At 31.8% G+C, this 18,445-nt stretch overlaps 1 protein-coding gene across 1 annotated transcript; it reads left to right on the top strand.

Annotated features, from left to right (window-relative positions):
- Window positions 1–15,005: 15,005 nt before the first annotated feature.
- Window positions 15,006–16,674, top strand: LOC123914843. The gene is made up of 2 exons (XM_045966009.1): window positions 15,006–15,321; window positions 16,643–16,674. The coding sequence occupies exons 1-2, from the start codon at window positions 15,006–15,008 to the stop codon at window positions 16,672–16,674; spliced, it is 348 nt and encodes a 115-aa protein (XP_045821965.1).
- Window positions 16,675–18,445: the final 1,771 nt, after the last annotated feature.

Here is an 18,445-nt window from a genome sequence, read left to right as displayed (position 1 = left end):
TTTGTGATTAACTACTACATGTTTTGTTCGTTTACCAACTACTTTTCCCGCTCATTATAAATACGAGCATACACATATGTTTCTTTTTTTTAGAAGAAACTCTTTAATTACAAATTTCATTATAAATTTTTGTATTGTGCAACATGGTCAAATGTGAGAGAATAATAATTAATATCGTATTTTTAAGAGTGAAAATTTTTATTTATCATGTAGGAGCGTTATTTATCTCGATTTCAAATAGGTAATTATCTCATTCTTTATTGATTGAGCGGTAAGTGTGCGCATCAAAGAATCAGAAATACTATCTACAAAGACATAATCACACTTAATATTTAAAAATAGCAAGAGAATGTTGAATAGGTGTACACATAATAGTCTGTAAATTATCAATTTATATTAGATTTTCTCTAGTAACACCCAAAAAATACCTAGTTACACCCAAATTTATTTTAAATTTAGTGACAATACCAATACTGCCCTTATTCTTACTTTACGTTTTTTTTTGGGTGTGTCAGTGAATGTACGTGAAATCAAACTCACGTAAGTGTCTTAAAAATTGTATTAAGTACGTGAATTGAATCCATTTATAAGTCTGCAAACTCAATTCACGTATAAAAAAAATCTCAAAAAATAGCACTCTGCAAAGTTTTGTGGAAATCTTGATATGTGGCGGTGATATGTATCTACAAAAGAAGGAGTACCTACCTAGTATAATCCACCAAGTTGTTATGTGGTGATTGTTATATAAAAAGGCACAGAAGGATCTTCGCCCATTAATTAAGAGAAAAACTTATCATCTTTTGCTTTTACCTATTGTCATTAATGGTTGCTTTAAAGTTTTTCCTACAATAATACATTATAGACGAATTGGAGTAGTTCGACAAGTACAAGTACTGGCAATAACAAGAAGTTTTAGGGAGTTAGGAATCGTGAGGACAATGGGTCAAAAAATCAGAAAAATTAAATTTGGTACAATAGTTTATATTTGGTTTGTTTCAATAAGTACTACAAGTCTTGAATGAGTTTATATGTACTTGGAAAATGTTTGATTGAATGAATGAAGGAAGGGGAGATGAAGTGAAGGGAAGATGAAGAGGTTGAGAAGAGATGGAACTAGAATGTAAGAAAGAGACGAAGAAGATGGGGTGCGGGAGAATTAAAATTTAAAATAGGGATATTTTAGTCTTTTGGGGTGTGGGTGGATAAATTAGGAGTGTTACTAGAAAAAATCTTTATATTATTGAGATATAAATGATTCGACATAAGTTAGTTGGTGGTCATGCTCTAACGTTACCTACTAAATAGAGTAAGGTGAAGTATAAATAATCATATGAGAGCCTCCACAATGGTGGGTGCGCTTCACCTATATAGCATCACCATCGTTGTTGATGGAGAATCTTAGTTGCTTATAGAGAATGACTCTTGAAATCTGGCACGCAGTGAACACAATGCTGCACAAGATGCTATAGCATATGTTGCAGCAAGACAGACGCTGAATAAAATAAAGCAATAAACGACAGAATAATAAATAACACAGATCGTTTGTTAACCCAGTTCAGTGCAACGTCACCTACTCTGGGGGATACCAATCCAGGAATGAATCCACTATAATAGCTCTAGTTCAAAGCCCTCGACCAACACCCGGTACTTGACTTATCGCCTAGACACTACCCGTGCAATCCTGCCTAAGAACCTCTTAGATAATGAGACCCCGTCCCAAATTCCCTCTAACAACACGTACCATGTTGCTGTCAATAATAATAATCAAGATGGAGACACTCTCCTAGAAACTAGACCACACTCTTGCTTAAAAGCTTATGAGTGAATCACACACACTAACTCCGTGCTTCAAAGCTTAGGAGTAGCTTACAATTAACAACCAAAACACAGTCCTAAACTTGCATCAAATTGACACAAGAAAGGCTGACAAAAGACACAAACTCTAAACCCTAAAAACTCACACTTTGTAAAGAACACGGTTTAGAATACATGAGTTGTAAAGGCTTGAGGCTTCACATATTTATAGTCTTCAATTGTCTTGATGTCCAAGTTAGGTCTTCAGACATGTACAGCTGTAGAAATTTCGACCCAACCCTAAATTAATTTCAAAAATATAATTTGTTTGTTTCATGTTGTACCAAACAAAAAAAACGCCAAAAATATAATATAATTATATTTTTGTTTTAAATAACATTCCTTCAGCCGACTTCAATAAAACTTGCTGAGCAAGGCTCGTTTTGCCCAGACGCACGTGCCTGAATATATAATTGAAGCAAATCTTGACTCAGATTTGAAATAAAAATTCTGCACGAAAACAGAGTATCAGTATGCTGTACTATAATGCTACAGCACCTCAGTCCAGCATCTGGCTGGTTGGCTTTTGCAAAAATGTAGCCAATCAAAACACCAACAATCTCCCCCTTTGGCAAATTTTGGCTAAAACAACCTTAGGCCAGTGCATAGAGAGATACAGTCTAAACTTTCCTTCGAGTCAACATAAGCACACAACTAGGAAAGAAAGTAGAACGATGCTAAGCTATTTAATCTTTCCTTCGAGTCAACATAAGCACACAACTAAGAAAGAAAGTAAGAAATTCATCAGATGAATAGATAGCTAGCACGCAAGCATCAGAGGCATGCAACAGCGGAACATAACACATCTAGCCTCAAAGTACAGATAGAGAGAAATAAACTCTCACATAGTGGATTCAAGATCGGAGAAATAAACTCCTTAAAATTTAAGCAACGCCACAGAGAATAGGAAAAATAAATTCCTATATAAGCATGCATATTAAAAGTAGTAGAAAAATAAATTCTACCTACTCCCCCTCAATATATGCATAAACTTCACTCCCCCTCAAAACTTGCATATCACATAGAACAGACATGCTATACTAGATGCTATAGCATTATGCATCACATCATGCACAACATATTACTCCCCCTTTTTAGCCATAAATTCTGACAACTAAAGTCATTACCATAGAATAGGAGCAAAGTACAGACTTCCACAGAGTTACCAGAGCATAGAGAAACATAGAGTGCAGAGAGTATCAGAGCATAAGAGATCATAAAGTGCATATTACAGACCATCATGGCAAAGAGAACCTGGAGTGTCGGAGCCAAAAGACATGGATTGTGCATGTTACAATCCATAGAGCATCAGGGCGTAGCCCACAAATTAAAATCCGAGAGGACATGCAAATAAAGCATAAGCAGGTCACATAGAAGGACTTGCATCAGATTCCTCCTCTTCCTCTACCTCAGTATCACAGCCTGCATTATCATCTAGAACACCAGGATTGACATTGGAGAACACCTTGATGTCAACAATCATTTGCTTCCTAGGCAAAACATCAGTTTGACTGATTGACAGATGATGCAGCACAGTCTGCAGCATGTGTACCCCCAAACAGTCTAAAATCAAAAGAAAATTCACAACCTCTCTTACTAGGAACACCAGCCTTAGTACAAATGCCAGGATGTTGAGCTAGAATAAAATCACACATCAGTGTAGGAAAGACTATAGGCATCTTCACAGTACATGACTTACCATGCAGAACAGTTTCATCAAGAATATGGAAACCAAGGTCAAGAGGTGATTTGGTCCCTACAACATATATAAACCTAGCCAAACCTGTAGCCACAGTATTGGAATGAGTAGTTGGAGCCCAGTTGCAGTTTTCATCAATCTAGCTGCATTAATCAAATCAACAAGCTTTTGACATTGTAAAAAAAACTTCACTTAAATTCCTTTCCACAGCAAGTCTTCTTTTTATCACAAATTTCCACTTCTTTGAGGATACTGCAGGCGATGTAGTAGCATGTTGGTCTTCCTCAAACTCTGAATCACTAGAGGAAATAATCTTCCTCCTCAAAAGCTTCTTCTTTGGCTCAGAGGGCCTAGTAATCTTACTCCACTGTCTTTTAAGACCATAGATTTTCTTTTCCTTGGCAGTCTTGACAGGAACATTAGAAACAGCTACACCTTTACCAGCATTGCTCCTTAACCTCTCAGTAAGGTTGAGATTGTCCACATAAATAACATTTGAATCTTTCTCAGCAGATTCATCAACATTCAAAGGAACAGACATAGTTTTACCACTATCATCAACATAAGGGATCACATAGATATCATGAACAAAAACATTATCAGTAGTAGTTGCTTCAGAACCCTTTTCTTTGTCAGGAACAATAACATCATCTGGAGACTCGGGTATCACGATGTTATCCAAATTTTCCCGTGCTGCAGATGTTGTAGCATCATGTGCAGCATCTTTCTCATGAACACTCTTCTTGACATGTTCCAACACAAAGTCATCTTTGACCTCAGTTGGAGCGCTAATATCATTACCAACAAATGTTAAACACAGCAGGGGAGAACACCACATAACTTTCTCTGACAAATACTTTCTTACCACAAGAAACATCCTTATCATCAACAAACACACAATTCTTACCAAATCTTCAGATGTTTCAACATTACCCATAACAGCGTGCATTACTAAATAAGTTGAAGAGAAAACTGCACGTCACACTTGCAATAATTGCTATAACTCTTCAGATAGGCAAATCCCAAGTTTGCCTCGCAATTTTTCAAATTGGACCGCATCTAGAGCCTTAGTAAAAATATCAGCCAATTGTTCTTCAGTTGAAATATGCTCAAGAGTCACAATACCTTCTTCAACTAGGTCTCTAATAAAGTGGTGCCTAATATCAATATGCTTCGTCCTACTATGTTGGATAGGATTCTTTGAAATATTGATTGCACTAAGGTTATCACAGTACAATGCCATAGCATCTTGTACTACATTGTACTCCAGCAACATTTGTTTCATCCATAATAGCTGGGAGCAGCTACTACCAGCAGCTATGTACTCTGATTCAGCTGTAGATAAAGATACACAATTTTGTTTCTTGCTGAACCAAGATATAAGATTGTTGCCTAAAAAGAAACAAGCTCCTGAGGTGCCTTTTCTATCATCTGCACAACCTGCCCAATCAGCATCACAATACCCCTCTAGCATAGACTTGTTCTTGTAGACCCACTTGGTACCAATCACATTAGTATTTTCTGGTCTAGGAACTAAGTCCCAAACTTCATTCTTCTTGAACTGATTTAGCTCTTCTTGCATAGCATTTATCCAAAACTCATCAGTGAGGGCTTCCATCACTTTTTTGGGTTCAAACATAGAAACAAAACAAGCATTAGGAACTAAGTCAAGTGTCCTTCTAGTAGTAATTCCATGATTAGGATTACCAATAATCAGATCTGTAGGATGATTCTTTTGAGTACGAATGGATGACCCTTTCTTTGAAGTAGCAAAGATTGGTTCAAGTGTAGTAATCTCTGTATCATTCTTGAATTCCTCAATAGTTTCAGAATCTATACTACCTAGGATAGATGCTGTAGCATCTTCTGTATCATCTTTCACAACTTCACTTGAAATATCATCTATTACTACATTTATAGATTCCATCATGGTTTTGGTTCTGTAGTTATATACTCTGTAGGCTCTGCTATTTGTTGAGTATCCCAAGAATATGCCTTCATCACTTTTAGGATCCATTTTAGTTCTTGGTTCTCTATCAGACAAGATATAACATTTACTTCCAAACACATGAAAGTACTTAACAGTAGGTTTTCTACCTTTCCACAATTCATACAGAGTAGATGTAGTTCCAGATCTCAAGGTGACACGATTATGAATATGACAAGTAGTGTTCATAGCTTCTGCCCAAAAACCATGAGAGAGTTTCTTTGCATGTAACATTACTCTTGTAGACTCTTGTATAATTCTATTCTTTCTTTCTACTACACCATTTTGTTGTGGTGTAATGAGAGATGAAAATTCATGGATGATGCCTTCAGAGGCACAAAAGTCAGAGAATCTGGAGTTTTCAAACTCCTTTCCATGATCACTTCTGATCCTTAACACAACATTGTTTTTCTCTCTTTGAAGTAGAATACATAGATCTTTGAATACGTCAAAGGTCTCTGATTTCTTTCCAATAAAATTTATCCAGGTATATCTAGAGAAATCATTTACAACAACATAGGCATACCTTTTTCCTCCTAAGCTTTCAGTTTGCATAGGTTCCATCAAATCCATGTGTAGAAGCTCAAGAACTCTGGTAGTGGTAAGATGCTGCAGCTTTGGATGTGGCTTCTTGGTTTGTTTTCCAATTTGACATTCACCACAAATGCTTCCTTCTTCGATCTTGAGATTTGGCAAGCCCTTGATGGGTTCTTCAGGTATAGCTTTCTTCATGCTTCTTAGGTTGAGATGACCAAGTTTTTGGTGCCACAATTTTATTTCATCTTTTTTCGTGATTAAGCATGTCGACACATTTGCCTCTTCTTGGGGAATCCATAAGTAGCAGTTGTCTTTTGATCTGACGCCCCTCATCAAAATTTCACCCTCATCATTTGTAACCAAACATTCAGACTTGGTGAAGTTTACCTTCATCCCTTGTTCGCATAATTGACTGATGCTTATTAAATTTGCAGTCAATCCTTTTACTAACAACACATTGCTTAGTTTAGGCAAGCTATTACTGTTGAGCTCCCCTATACCAACAATTTCTCCTTTAGTACCATTACCACAAGTTACAAAACTAGTTGAGTAAGACTTTAAATCAACAAGAAATTTTCCAATTCCGGTCATGTGTCTTGAACAACCACTATCGAAATACCAGTCTTCCCTTGATGAAGCTCTAAGTGATGTGTGAGCAACCAGAGCAGTAATCTTCTTCTCAAGTTGAGTATCATCACTGGTCTTCACATTCTTACCTTTAGGTTTCCATTCTTGTTGAGTGGAGACAGTTGTGGAAACTGGTTTAGGCTGATGATGCCTGTTAGGGTATCCAAACAATTTGTAACAAAAAGGTCTTATATGCCCTTTTCTGCCACAGTAGTGACATATCCAAGAGTGATGTTTTCTTTTGTTCCTTGACAAGGGATGCTGGTTATGATGCTGTAGCATCTGTTGAGGCATCTTTCGCTTATGAGTTTCTTTTGGATGCATGTACATGAGATCTGAGCTGTAACCTTTGTGTTTGTTGACATTCTCATAACTAAGCCCAATATTTTTAGGCTTTAGAACATTTTTCTCTAAGATTTCTTCTAGTTGACCATCAGCTTTATGAAGTTTATCAAGATGATCATCATCTTTATACAGCATGTCAGAGAATTTTCTCAAACGCCAAATGTCAGCATTTAATTTTTCAATGACTTCCTTAGCTTCATCAAGATCAGAGGATAGATAATTTACCTTCTTCTGGAGCTCATCCATCTTTGAAATATTTTCAAATTTTTCTGCCTTCAATTGATTGATGGTTACCTTTTGTTTCTCAATGACTCTGCATATTTCTCCACTCTTGAGGCAGAGTTCTCTGTAAGAATCAGCAAGTTCTTCGTAGGTTACCTCTCCATCACAAGATTCTGTATCAGATGTAATAGTACCTGTTAAGACTGAGATATGTTTGGCAGTCACAGATGCTGTATCATCTTCTGAGTCATCATCATCAGACCAACTGACAGTTAGTCCTTTCTTCGTTCTTTTCTGATATGTTGGACATTCAGGTCTGATGTGACCATATCCCTCGCATTCATGACATTGAATATTCTTGTTTAAGCTTGACTTTTCATCACTCTTAGGTTTTCCTTGATTCACAATGCTGCGCATAGTGCCTGGAGCATCATTCTTAGAATTTGGTCTGGGTCTTTTGTCCATTTGTTTTAGAACTTTGTTGAACTGTTTTCCCAGCAACTCCATAGCTTCATAGATACTTTCATTAGATTCTTCATCCTCCTCCAGATCTTCTTCCTCATTTTTGGATGAAAAAGCAATGCTCTTATTTTTCTTTTCACTTCTTCCATTTGCCGCACTTTCATAAGTTTGGAGTGATCCAACCAGTTCATCCAGCTTCATCTGAGATATGTTTTTGGCTTCTTCCATAGCTGTGACTTTCATATCAAATTTCTTTGGAAGAGATCTGAGCATTTTTCTTACTAACTTTTCTTCGGGAATTTTCTCCCCTAAAGAATCAAATTGATTATCATAATCTAGAATAGTCATATGAAAATCTTGGATTGTTTCCTCATCCTTCATACGTAAATTTTCAAACTGAGTAGTAAGGATCTGTAATTTAGACATCTTTACCTGAGGAGTACCTTCATGAACAGTTTCAAGAATCTTCCAAGCTTCCTTTGCTGAGACACATTTTTTGATCAGCTTGAAGATGTGTTTGTCTACCCCATTGTATAATGCATATAATGCTTTTGAGTTTCCCAAAGCAAGCTCATCTTCTTCTTTAGACCAGTCCTCCTCAGCTTTTAGTTTAAGTGTTGGCTTTCCATCTTTGTCCATGACCACAGGGGGGTCCCATCCTTTCAGAACAGCTTTCCAAGTTTTGCTATCCATAGATTTTAGGAAAGCAATCATGCGCGATTTCCAATAATCATAGTTGGAGACACCAACGAGAAGCGGTGGTCTGCTTACAAGCCCTCCTTCTTTGTCCATATTGCCAGACATTCTCCCTGGAGCTCACCCTATAACCAGAAAGGGTGCCTGCTCTGATGCCAATTGAAATCTGGCACGCAGTGAACACAATGCTGCACAAGATGCTATAGCATATGTTGCAGCAAGACAGACGCTGAATAAAATAAAGCAATAAACGACAGAATAATAAATAACACAGATCGTTTGTTAACCCAGTTCAGTGCAACGTCACCTACTCTGGGGGATACCAATCCAGGAATGAATCCACTATAATAGCTCTAGTTCAAAGCCCTCGACCAACACCCGGTACTTGACTTATCGCCTAGACACTACCCGTGCAATCTGCCTAAGAACCTCTTAGATAATGAGACCCCGTCCCAAATTCCCTCTAACAACACGTACCATGTTGCTGTCAATAATAATAATCAAGATGGAGACACTCTCCTAGAAACTAGACCACACTCTTGCTTAAAAGCTTATGAGTGAATCACACACACTAACTCCGTGCTTCAAAGCTTAGGAGTAGCTTACGATTAACAACCAAAACACAGTCCTAAACTTGCATCAAATTGACACAAGAAAGGCTGACAAAAGACACAAACTCTAAACCCTAAAAACTCACACTTTGTAAAGAACACGGTTTAGAATACATGAGTTGTAAAGGCTTGAGGCTTCACATATTTATAGTCTTCAATTGTCTTGATGTCCAAGTTAGGTCTTCAGACATGTACAGCTGTAGAAATTTCGACCCAACCCTAAATTAATTTCAAAAATATAATTTGTTTGTTTCATGTTGTACCAAACAAAAAAAACGCCAAAAATATAATATAATTATATTTTTGTTTTAAATAACATTCCTTCAGCCGACTTCAATAAAACTTGCTGAGCAAGGCTCGTTTTGCCCAGACGCACGTGCCTGAATATATAATTGAAGCAAATCTTGACTCAGATTTGAAATAAAAATTCTGCACGAAAACAGAGTATCAGTATGCTGTACTATAATGCTACAGCACCTCAGTCCAGCATCTGGCTGGTTGGCTTTTGCAAAAATGTAGCCAATCAAAACACCAACAACTCTTATAAAGGACCTCTTATGTATTCAGCTTTTTGTGGCAATAATAATAATACATGCAAAGATAAGTCATTGGGTCTTGATGCGAAAAAATATAATGTGCAAACAACACAAAATATAGTTGCTAAAGATGTCACAAATGTGTCAACAATAAGCATTGCAATCTCAAATCCAACCATTGATGACTGACATCTCTCGCTACTTGAAAAAGAAGCTAATTACAAAAACATGGTAGATTGACGAACATCTAAAGTTTAAAGGGGTCACATGGAGTAATTATCTTGTTATAATAACTAGAAATAAACCCGTGCGTTGCACGGGCTCGATTAAAATACACATTTAAAATATTTTCGTAAATGAAAAATAATAATTATGATAAGTAATCATTATATATAATTAAATGATTGATAATATTTTAAAATATAGTGAAATAGATAGGTTTAATATTAATTTATATTAAAAATAAGAGGGTTATTTAGAAATATGAAATTTTGTATTGGTTTATATAATTGATTTTTTATTTTTATATATATATTTGCTCAAAAGTATATTTTAAAAACAATTAATATAGTTTTTAATGATCTCTTATAATATTCCGTCAAAAAAAAATGATCTCTTATATTATTTATAAGTGTGAAAAAATGTATTATATTGTATCTTAATTGTGTAATTTTAATTTAATTTTTTTATGGGTCTCATTAGTGCACTCGCAAGTTGTTTTGTTTTTTTATTTTGGTATATTTTTTATTCTCTTTTCAATAAGAATTATAGCAGAAGTCATCCTTGCTAAAAATATTGTTTATGAGAAAGAAAAAACCAAACTCAACTTATAGAATGTGATTTATATATATATATATATATATATATATATATATATATGGTAGTTTTGTCGTTTTCATCTTTTGCTTATATTCCATGAAATTATGTATAAAATAGCAAAACGACTTATTATCTTCCATCCAATTTATGTTTTCTTATATTTTATGAAAATAAAATTCTTGTGCTGATATATTGACTTCTTTTAAAATTTTACGTCAAACTTTCACTTGGTGGAGTTTATTTTAACTACCAATGAAATTGAAAATGAATGCATTCAGGTTTGATTAGAACATACTTAAAATATATTATTACAAATGAAAAATAATAATTATGATAAGTATAATGACATATATATTTAAATTATAGTAACATGATTTAGTTGTAATTCTGTTATATTAAAAATAAGAAAGTTGTTTAGGAAAATGAGATTTTATATTGTAGATTAAGGACACAATGAATATAATTTTTAGCGAGTCCCTTATAATATCTCATAAGTTTGAAGAGATGTATCATATTTTATTCTAATAGTGTAATCGTATAAAATAAAATTAAAAATTTAAGTGTATTCATATAAAATAATAAATAAAAGGAAAAACTAATATATCTCATAATTAAGTTTGAAGAGATGCATCATATTTTCTTTTTATGGATCGTAGTGGAGTAGTCGTAAGTTGCTTTGCTTTTTTACTACGGTGTATTTCTTATTCTTTTCAAAAAGAGTTAGAGGCGATTTGCTAACAATATTGATCGTGAGAAAGATTGAAATAAGTTTCAATTATAGAATATAATGTGATTCATAAATATTAGTTTTTCCTTTTTCATCATTTGATCACATTCTTTGAAAGTATGTACCAAATAACATATGCGCTTATTCTACTCTATGTAATAAACATAACTTATATTTAACAATAATACAATTTTTGTGTTGATATATTAACCTTTTTTCCTCTCAAACTTTTACTTGGTGAAATTTTATCTCAACTTTTATTTGTGAGGATTTTTTAGTTTATTGTCCAGTTTACCTTTTTTTAATTGCTTAATTCTTTTTTATATAAATCGTTATATTTAACAATGGTCAATGGAGAATGAGCACACAAAATAAAAAGAAATACATATATAATTAGTATAAAATGTTAAGAGTTGGTCGACTAATTTATACTTATAGAGTAATTTTTACCACAAAAATTTTAATGATTTATTATCGTTATAAACTTGATCTTCTCATACATTCATTTTTCTTATTGTAACTAATTTACAAATGAATTAAGGTGGATTTGTGATTTTATTTTCACGGTTACTTCAAAAGACAAATTTAATTGAATATAAATGAATAACCTGCTCTATCACAAAGAATATGTAATATCAAAATTAAAATGGTTTTTTTTGTTACAATTAAACTGATGGTTTTGTTGTTTTAATAATTTTATTGAGATTTTCCTTGAAAAAATAAGTGATATTGTTGTAGGGTAGTAAGTAAAAATTGTCTTCAAACTTGTTTGATACTTTACTACAGATGAATAACAAAAAAAAAAAATTAGTTTGTAAAAAAAAAAAAATTTAGTACATATAATATAAATATGGTATTATGAAATGTACCCAAAAAAAATGGTATTATGAATAATAACATAACATAGTGGAAATACACTCAAAGATATATACTCACATAAATTGTCGCTTTTCATCGACTTTCTTGAGCATCAAAAATGCAACAAAGACAAAAATAGAAGTCCATCTTTTATTCTTTTATCCTAATTCACATGAAAAAATTGTCATATCTACGTTAAGAAATAAAAAAATAAAAAATAAGAAAAAAGTTAGAAAACAAACATTATATCAATAAAAATAAGGATGTCTAAAATTTTCACACAATATGAAAGAGTAACATAATTAATAAGTTGCTATATATATAAACTAATAAATTGTGAAGAGATGAAGAACCTATTGAAGAGCTGCCATCCAATAGTTGATTGGGGAAAAGTGATGATGAAAACTCAAATTTGCACTACAAATTAACATTTAGCATTTGTGCACAAAATCATATATTTATACACACAATGGTTAGGGATGGAAAAAGATGAAGAATTAAAGGATTGTATGATAAATTTATATGTCATAGTTAAAGAATAAGAGTTAAGGAATATGCGAGAATGGTAGTTTAAAAGTTGGTGTGACAAAGTTAAATTTTTTTTTAAAATAATAGCACAATAGTAATTAATTAATAAACAATATAACTAAAGTATTTTTTTTTCATAAAATTTATTTATTTATTTTGTCAAGCATGAAATTTTTTTGAGGAGTAAGTTTTTTATTTGGTTTATTTATTTAAAGTAAAATTTTGCAAATTGCAAATCATATTTATGCATGCATGATTTATATTTTATGTTTGGTAGTGTAAAATATGAAAGAACATATATCTATTCATTGTTCTTTTGTAATTTGATCTTTTTTTCTTTTCTTTCTTTCATTATTATTGGGAGTCATTATTATCGTAACATATGGATAATTACTTTGGAGGATGAATGGACACACAAAATAAATTGTGGGACAAATTTTAAATAGATATGAGAAGCTCTCTAAAGCATGTCACATCATCACAATGTTTGCTTATGAGCAACTCAGTCTTCCTTTTACTAGTAAAAGATGTGCACCAGAAGAAAGTGAGTGACTTATTTGTCTTGAATATGTGAATAAACAATCATTTCATGCAGATAAAGTTGTCTATATTTTAATTTAGGCTTAACTACATAAGTTTTGCCATGTGTGGTAGACGGTTTGCATATGTGGATAGATACTTGGACACGTGTATATATAGTTCAAACAATGTTAGTGGAAAAACTGACATAAATGACTAACTAGTGCAAATAGTGGAAACATAAAAGACTAAATTGATACTTTTTAAACGTAAAACACTAAATTGAAACCTAAAATAAATGTAACGAACAAAATGTGTAATTAAACATTTAATTTATATTGATTAAAAAAAAAACATTTAATTTATATTTAATGTTGTCATTCATAGAATGCTTTGGTATAATGAACTCAGTTGTTGTGCTCATGGTGGTGTGATAGTTGGACATGATGTAAAACTTCAACATGATAAAAAGATTATAGATCTTGAGAAAGATGAAGATGATACGAAGGTTGGAGATGTTTGTGAAAACTTTGAAAATAATAATAGTTTTGAGATTATCTAAAATGATATTACAAACCTAGTTAAAGATTAGCTAAAATGTAGAGAATAATTAAATTTTACATATGAAATAATATTTTGTTATAGTATTGACTTTATCATTTTTCTTTTTGCTATAGTTATATATGTTGCATTTCTTTTGCAGTCTAGAGATCACACCAATTCATTATGTATAATGAGATTCCATTGATAGAACCAATGATTCTATTTTCTCTAATAGATGGTCAAAACTTCGTCTTGGTGAAATTCAAGATGTCTTTTTTTTTTTGTTTTGCCACCTTTAAGGATAAAGTCTTTCATCTTCTGGGTGGGTGTGTGTGTAGAGGAGATGCCATATCAAGCCTGGGAATACAATTTTCCTCATTCAAACTTTTGAATTCAAAATAAATAAAATATGCTTTCAATCTTAAAATTTGAGCGCAAGGAAAATGTTTGATTTTTTTTTTGGGTGTGTGTGTAGAGGATTTGGGGGTAGAGGGAGTGGTGGAAGAATTTCAACGAAAAAAACTCAATGGGCCTATATATCCGTTTGTTTGTTTTCAGCCGCCCACAGCATATACCAAAGGCCGCATGTTGCCCGTTTTGTTCAAAGCACCTTGCTAGTTACATCAGAAAGTGTTTATTATTAATTTTTTTTTTGTCTATAATTTCATTTTTTAAGTGAATAAATGGATATACCCGAAATTTGATCCCTTCATTTTAGATTTTTTTGATACAGTAAAAAAAATTGGTATTAACTTTCTGGTTCTCCGAGAAAGAGGACCGATAATCCAAAATTCGATTGCTAGGTAAGTAAAGTGTGACAGTCCCGTAAGTCCTAGTGAGTCTAATTTTAGTGGATTACCACTTCAATTAAGACAAAAAAAAATGTGGCAAAAAATTATTCCCATTAAAATTAAATTGGGTTCTCTGAAATGATTCGTCCTAAAATGAATTCATTTACAACTTAAGCGTTGATTAAAAAAAAGGGTTTATCTTTGTATCAATTTTTTCAGGATAAGTTTCATTTAAGTTGCATGTTTGTCCTGCCGAATGTAGTATCCAGTTGAACCAAGATGACAATTAAAGGCTTTTATTTCTTAATTTCCTATGCAAATTAATTAAAAGGGTAAGTTGATGTGTATGGCGGTTTAGGAATCAATATATTTGGACACTTATACATTGTAATATACAAATGAAGTATATCTAATTTAATTTATTGTTCCTCACGACATTATAGTGACAAAAAAATGTTCAAATTAATTAAAATTAAAACAATAAAATATGAAAACAAGATATAATAGAACTTATTATGTCATTCCATTCCATGCCACACTTAGTTGTGTATAAATAAACGCACACCAACTCATTTCATTGCATTGGTGTAATACAACAATATTGAGATTTTTGCATAAATTTGTATAAAATAATCAACACAAGCATGACAATGATGAGTAACACTAGCTTAGCATTATTGGTGATGATTATTGGAACATTAATATATAACACAAATAATGTTTCAGCTCAATGTGGAGGAAGTCTTCCAACTCTTATATCAGAATGTTCAAAATTTGTTCAAAAAACAGGACCACCAATTCCACCATCACCAGGGTGTTGTGCTGCCATTAGAAGCTTTGATATTCCATGTGCTTGTAAACTCATTACTAAAGAAGTTGAAAAATTTGTGAGTGTTCCTAAGACAATAGCTGTTGCACGGTCTTGTGGATTGAAACTTCCTGCTGGAATGCAATGTGGATGTAAGATCTTCTATCTACTCATTACATAGGGAAAAATTTGTTTTCAACTTGTCAAAAATATATTTTTTTAAACCTAATATTGACATTGCATCAAAGAGAATTGAAGAAATCTCAACTAAATTGACACCATTTGTAAACTCGAATCCTGTTATTATGCACTTGTAATATATAAAAAAAATATATTACAAATGGGGAGTTGAACCTCAACAAAGAACAAACATACTCATTTATAAATTATCTATTGCAATAAGTAATTATAGCACATAAATTAGATCAACTACCTAGATAAGTTGATTTTTTTTTTGAATGGCAAGTTGGTTGAAACTCTTACTGTCACCATCTTTCTCAACAGATTGATATATTGACAAGTTGATCCATTAATAAAACTATGAGTGCGAGAATGAGTACTATAGTATCATACTCATTGTCATCTCTAGGGGTTAACTGAACTAAATTGAATTAATTATTGGTTTGATTCAATTTTTAAAAATCACTTTAATTAAAACCAAATAATTTTTCAAAGCAATTTCAATTCAATTTCAAATCGATTTGTAAATTTATGGATTTGATCAAATTATATAAATCGGTTTGAAATTGAATAAAAATTACGTTGAAAAAGTAACTGATTTTTATTTAAGTTGTTTTCAAAAACTGAGTCAAACTATCAACATAATTCAATTCAGTTTATGAACCAAAAACACCCCAACTTGTGTGTGAATTTTCAAAAAAAAGTCATTATATTTTTTTTTCCCAGTAGCTAGATTCACATATTATAAATGTGAAAAATAGATAATCTAATATTCAGACCTCTCTACTCTTCTCCAATAATATTACTTTATATTTCTGTTTGCTTCTTATAATTTCTCTCATGTAAAAGCACATATGCATGACATGTATTCATTTATTTTTACATATAGATAGTAGATTTAAATATGATCATAGTCTCCGTAAATATAACATTTTATATAGCTATTAATTAGTTTTGTAATTTTTTTTTATTTGAATTCAATCTTGCAAATTGGAAAACAATCATTTTTAGTCCTTAACATTATATGTGGTCTATATGTCAAAAAAAAAAAAGAAAAACATTAGGTGGTCTAATATAATCATTGACATGCGGTGCCACATGTTCTAATAAAATGACTTTAAAAATTAAAACAATAGTTAAACCTATAAAGAGTAAAACCATTTAACCATACAAAAATACTATAATTGCATTTGCATATATAGAGCAGTTTCATATTTAATCCTACATAGTATATAATAATCAATCAATCAATAAAAAATATTTTGATTGTAACTTTTGATGACATTGTTTCAGCTGTTAGAGTGCCGCCGAAAGCCATGAAGTGATCTCAACACACCTTCAATTCAACTGCCTCAGTGACACTGAAAATATCTTCCTAGCAATAAAGCACCTATAGCTACCAGTCACTCTGTAAAGACAAATAAATAAACTATATAAAAATAAATAATCCTCCATATCACATTGTTGTGTGTTCAAGGAAGAACTATGTCTAATTGAAATTGGGAGTTGCATGTATGATCTAATATCCAATGTAGAACTTTTATAGTGTGTTTCTCAACTAGTCTTTTAACATAGTAATTATTTAGTTTTCATTAAAAAAGAAAGAAATTTCATAAAAACAAAATAAATTAATTTAGTTCTCGTATCTGTTCAACAATCGATTTTTGTTGTTGTTGTTGTTGTTGGAGCTGATGATCGAACCCAGGACCTCACTACTAGATCAAATCTATTCGATCTTTCAAAATAGTTCAAATTTGCTAGTTTAATTAAATTAATTATTTCTATTTTAAAATTCTAGTTCAATATTGCTCCAAATTCACCATGTCAATATTTAAAATAATTTTTTTATTCTGTCAAAAAAAATATTCTAAATCCATGTTTTTCTCTTCTAAACATAAATGCAAGAATTATTCTTTTATGGTGACGTGACCAAATATAATTTTCTTAGTCACACTTAAAAAAAATTATTTTTCATTTTATTCTTTTAATTATTTCATAAATCATCAAAAAATTAGGTGAGTGTGTCTATATGGTCACGTAACCATGAAAGTTTTACTCAAAATACAAACACTATTATTAAGTGGGCCCGCTATTATTAAGTGGGCCCGCTATTATTAAGTATGCCATTTTATTTTTTTTAGAAATGAAGAGCATACTAACTCTCGCTAATTTGATAATATTTTTTTTTTTTCATTTATAACTTCTATTTGATTTGTGTGAAATGCAGTAAGTAATTGACAAATTCATTCTCCGACAAGCATTTTAAAATACTTCTTTCAGTCCTTAATATAAGAAAATTTACACTTTTTAGGTTCATAGAATATTAATGTATTTGGTCTAAAAAATGGACTAAATACATCAATCATTCCATGTATCTAGAAAACAAAAGTTTTCTTATACAAAAGACTAGAGGGAGTATTGTATTATGTTTGTTGGTAATTGAAAAGTGTATTACTGCCTCCGTCCCAAAATATAATTCCTCTGACTTTATTTATAAGCAAAAATCAAAAAAAAAATTTGGCCTTAAATATAAGCAAAAGTTACCAAAAGTAACTTTATTAAATGCTATGATTCCAAAAGTACCCCTAATTAATTGTTTAATTTTTTTACATGATTGTAGAGTCTCAATGCAAATTAAATACATTAAAAGGTCATTTTAGGAATTGTAATAGAAATTTCACATAAAATCAAGACAAAAAGTAACTTTTAAATAAGTATGCAAAAGAGAATTTTGGCTTACAAAAGAGGTATGAGGGAGTAAGAACTAGTTGATCATTGCACGCACACCGATGCATAACTTTGATTACGAATATTTTTAATTGTGTATTAGTAAAAATTATAGAAATTTGATATTTTAAAAATACTCGTCGAAACAAATCAAACAAGATCTTATATGATAATATTTACATTTATATAATTTTAGAAAAATACAGTCAAAACAAGACATATGAATAGTAAATTTAGTCAAATGATATCTTATAAAATGGGACGGATGGAGTACTACTTAGATTTTGGCCAACCACCATACCAATTTTTGTTGTTTGAGTTAGTTACACTCCCCAATTTTCCAACAGCCACCATACCAATACCAACTAA

This window comes from Trifolium pratense, linkage group LG3, assembly GCF_020283565.1.
Source record: "Trifolium pratense cultivar HEN17-A07 linkage group LG3, ARS_RC_1.1, whole genome shotgun sequence".
Taxonomy (NCBI): Eukaryota; Viridiplantae; Streptophyta; class Magnoliopsida; order Fabales; family Fabaceae; genus Trifolium; species Trifolium pratense.
Note: the sequence above shows the minus strand (reverse complement) of the source record. Positions and strands in the feature narration are given on the sequence as shown.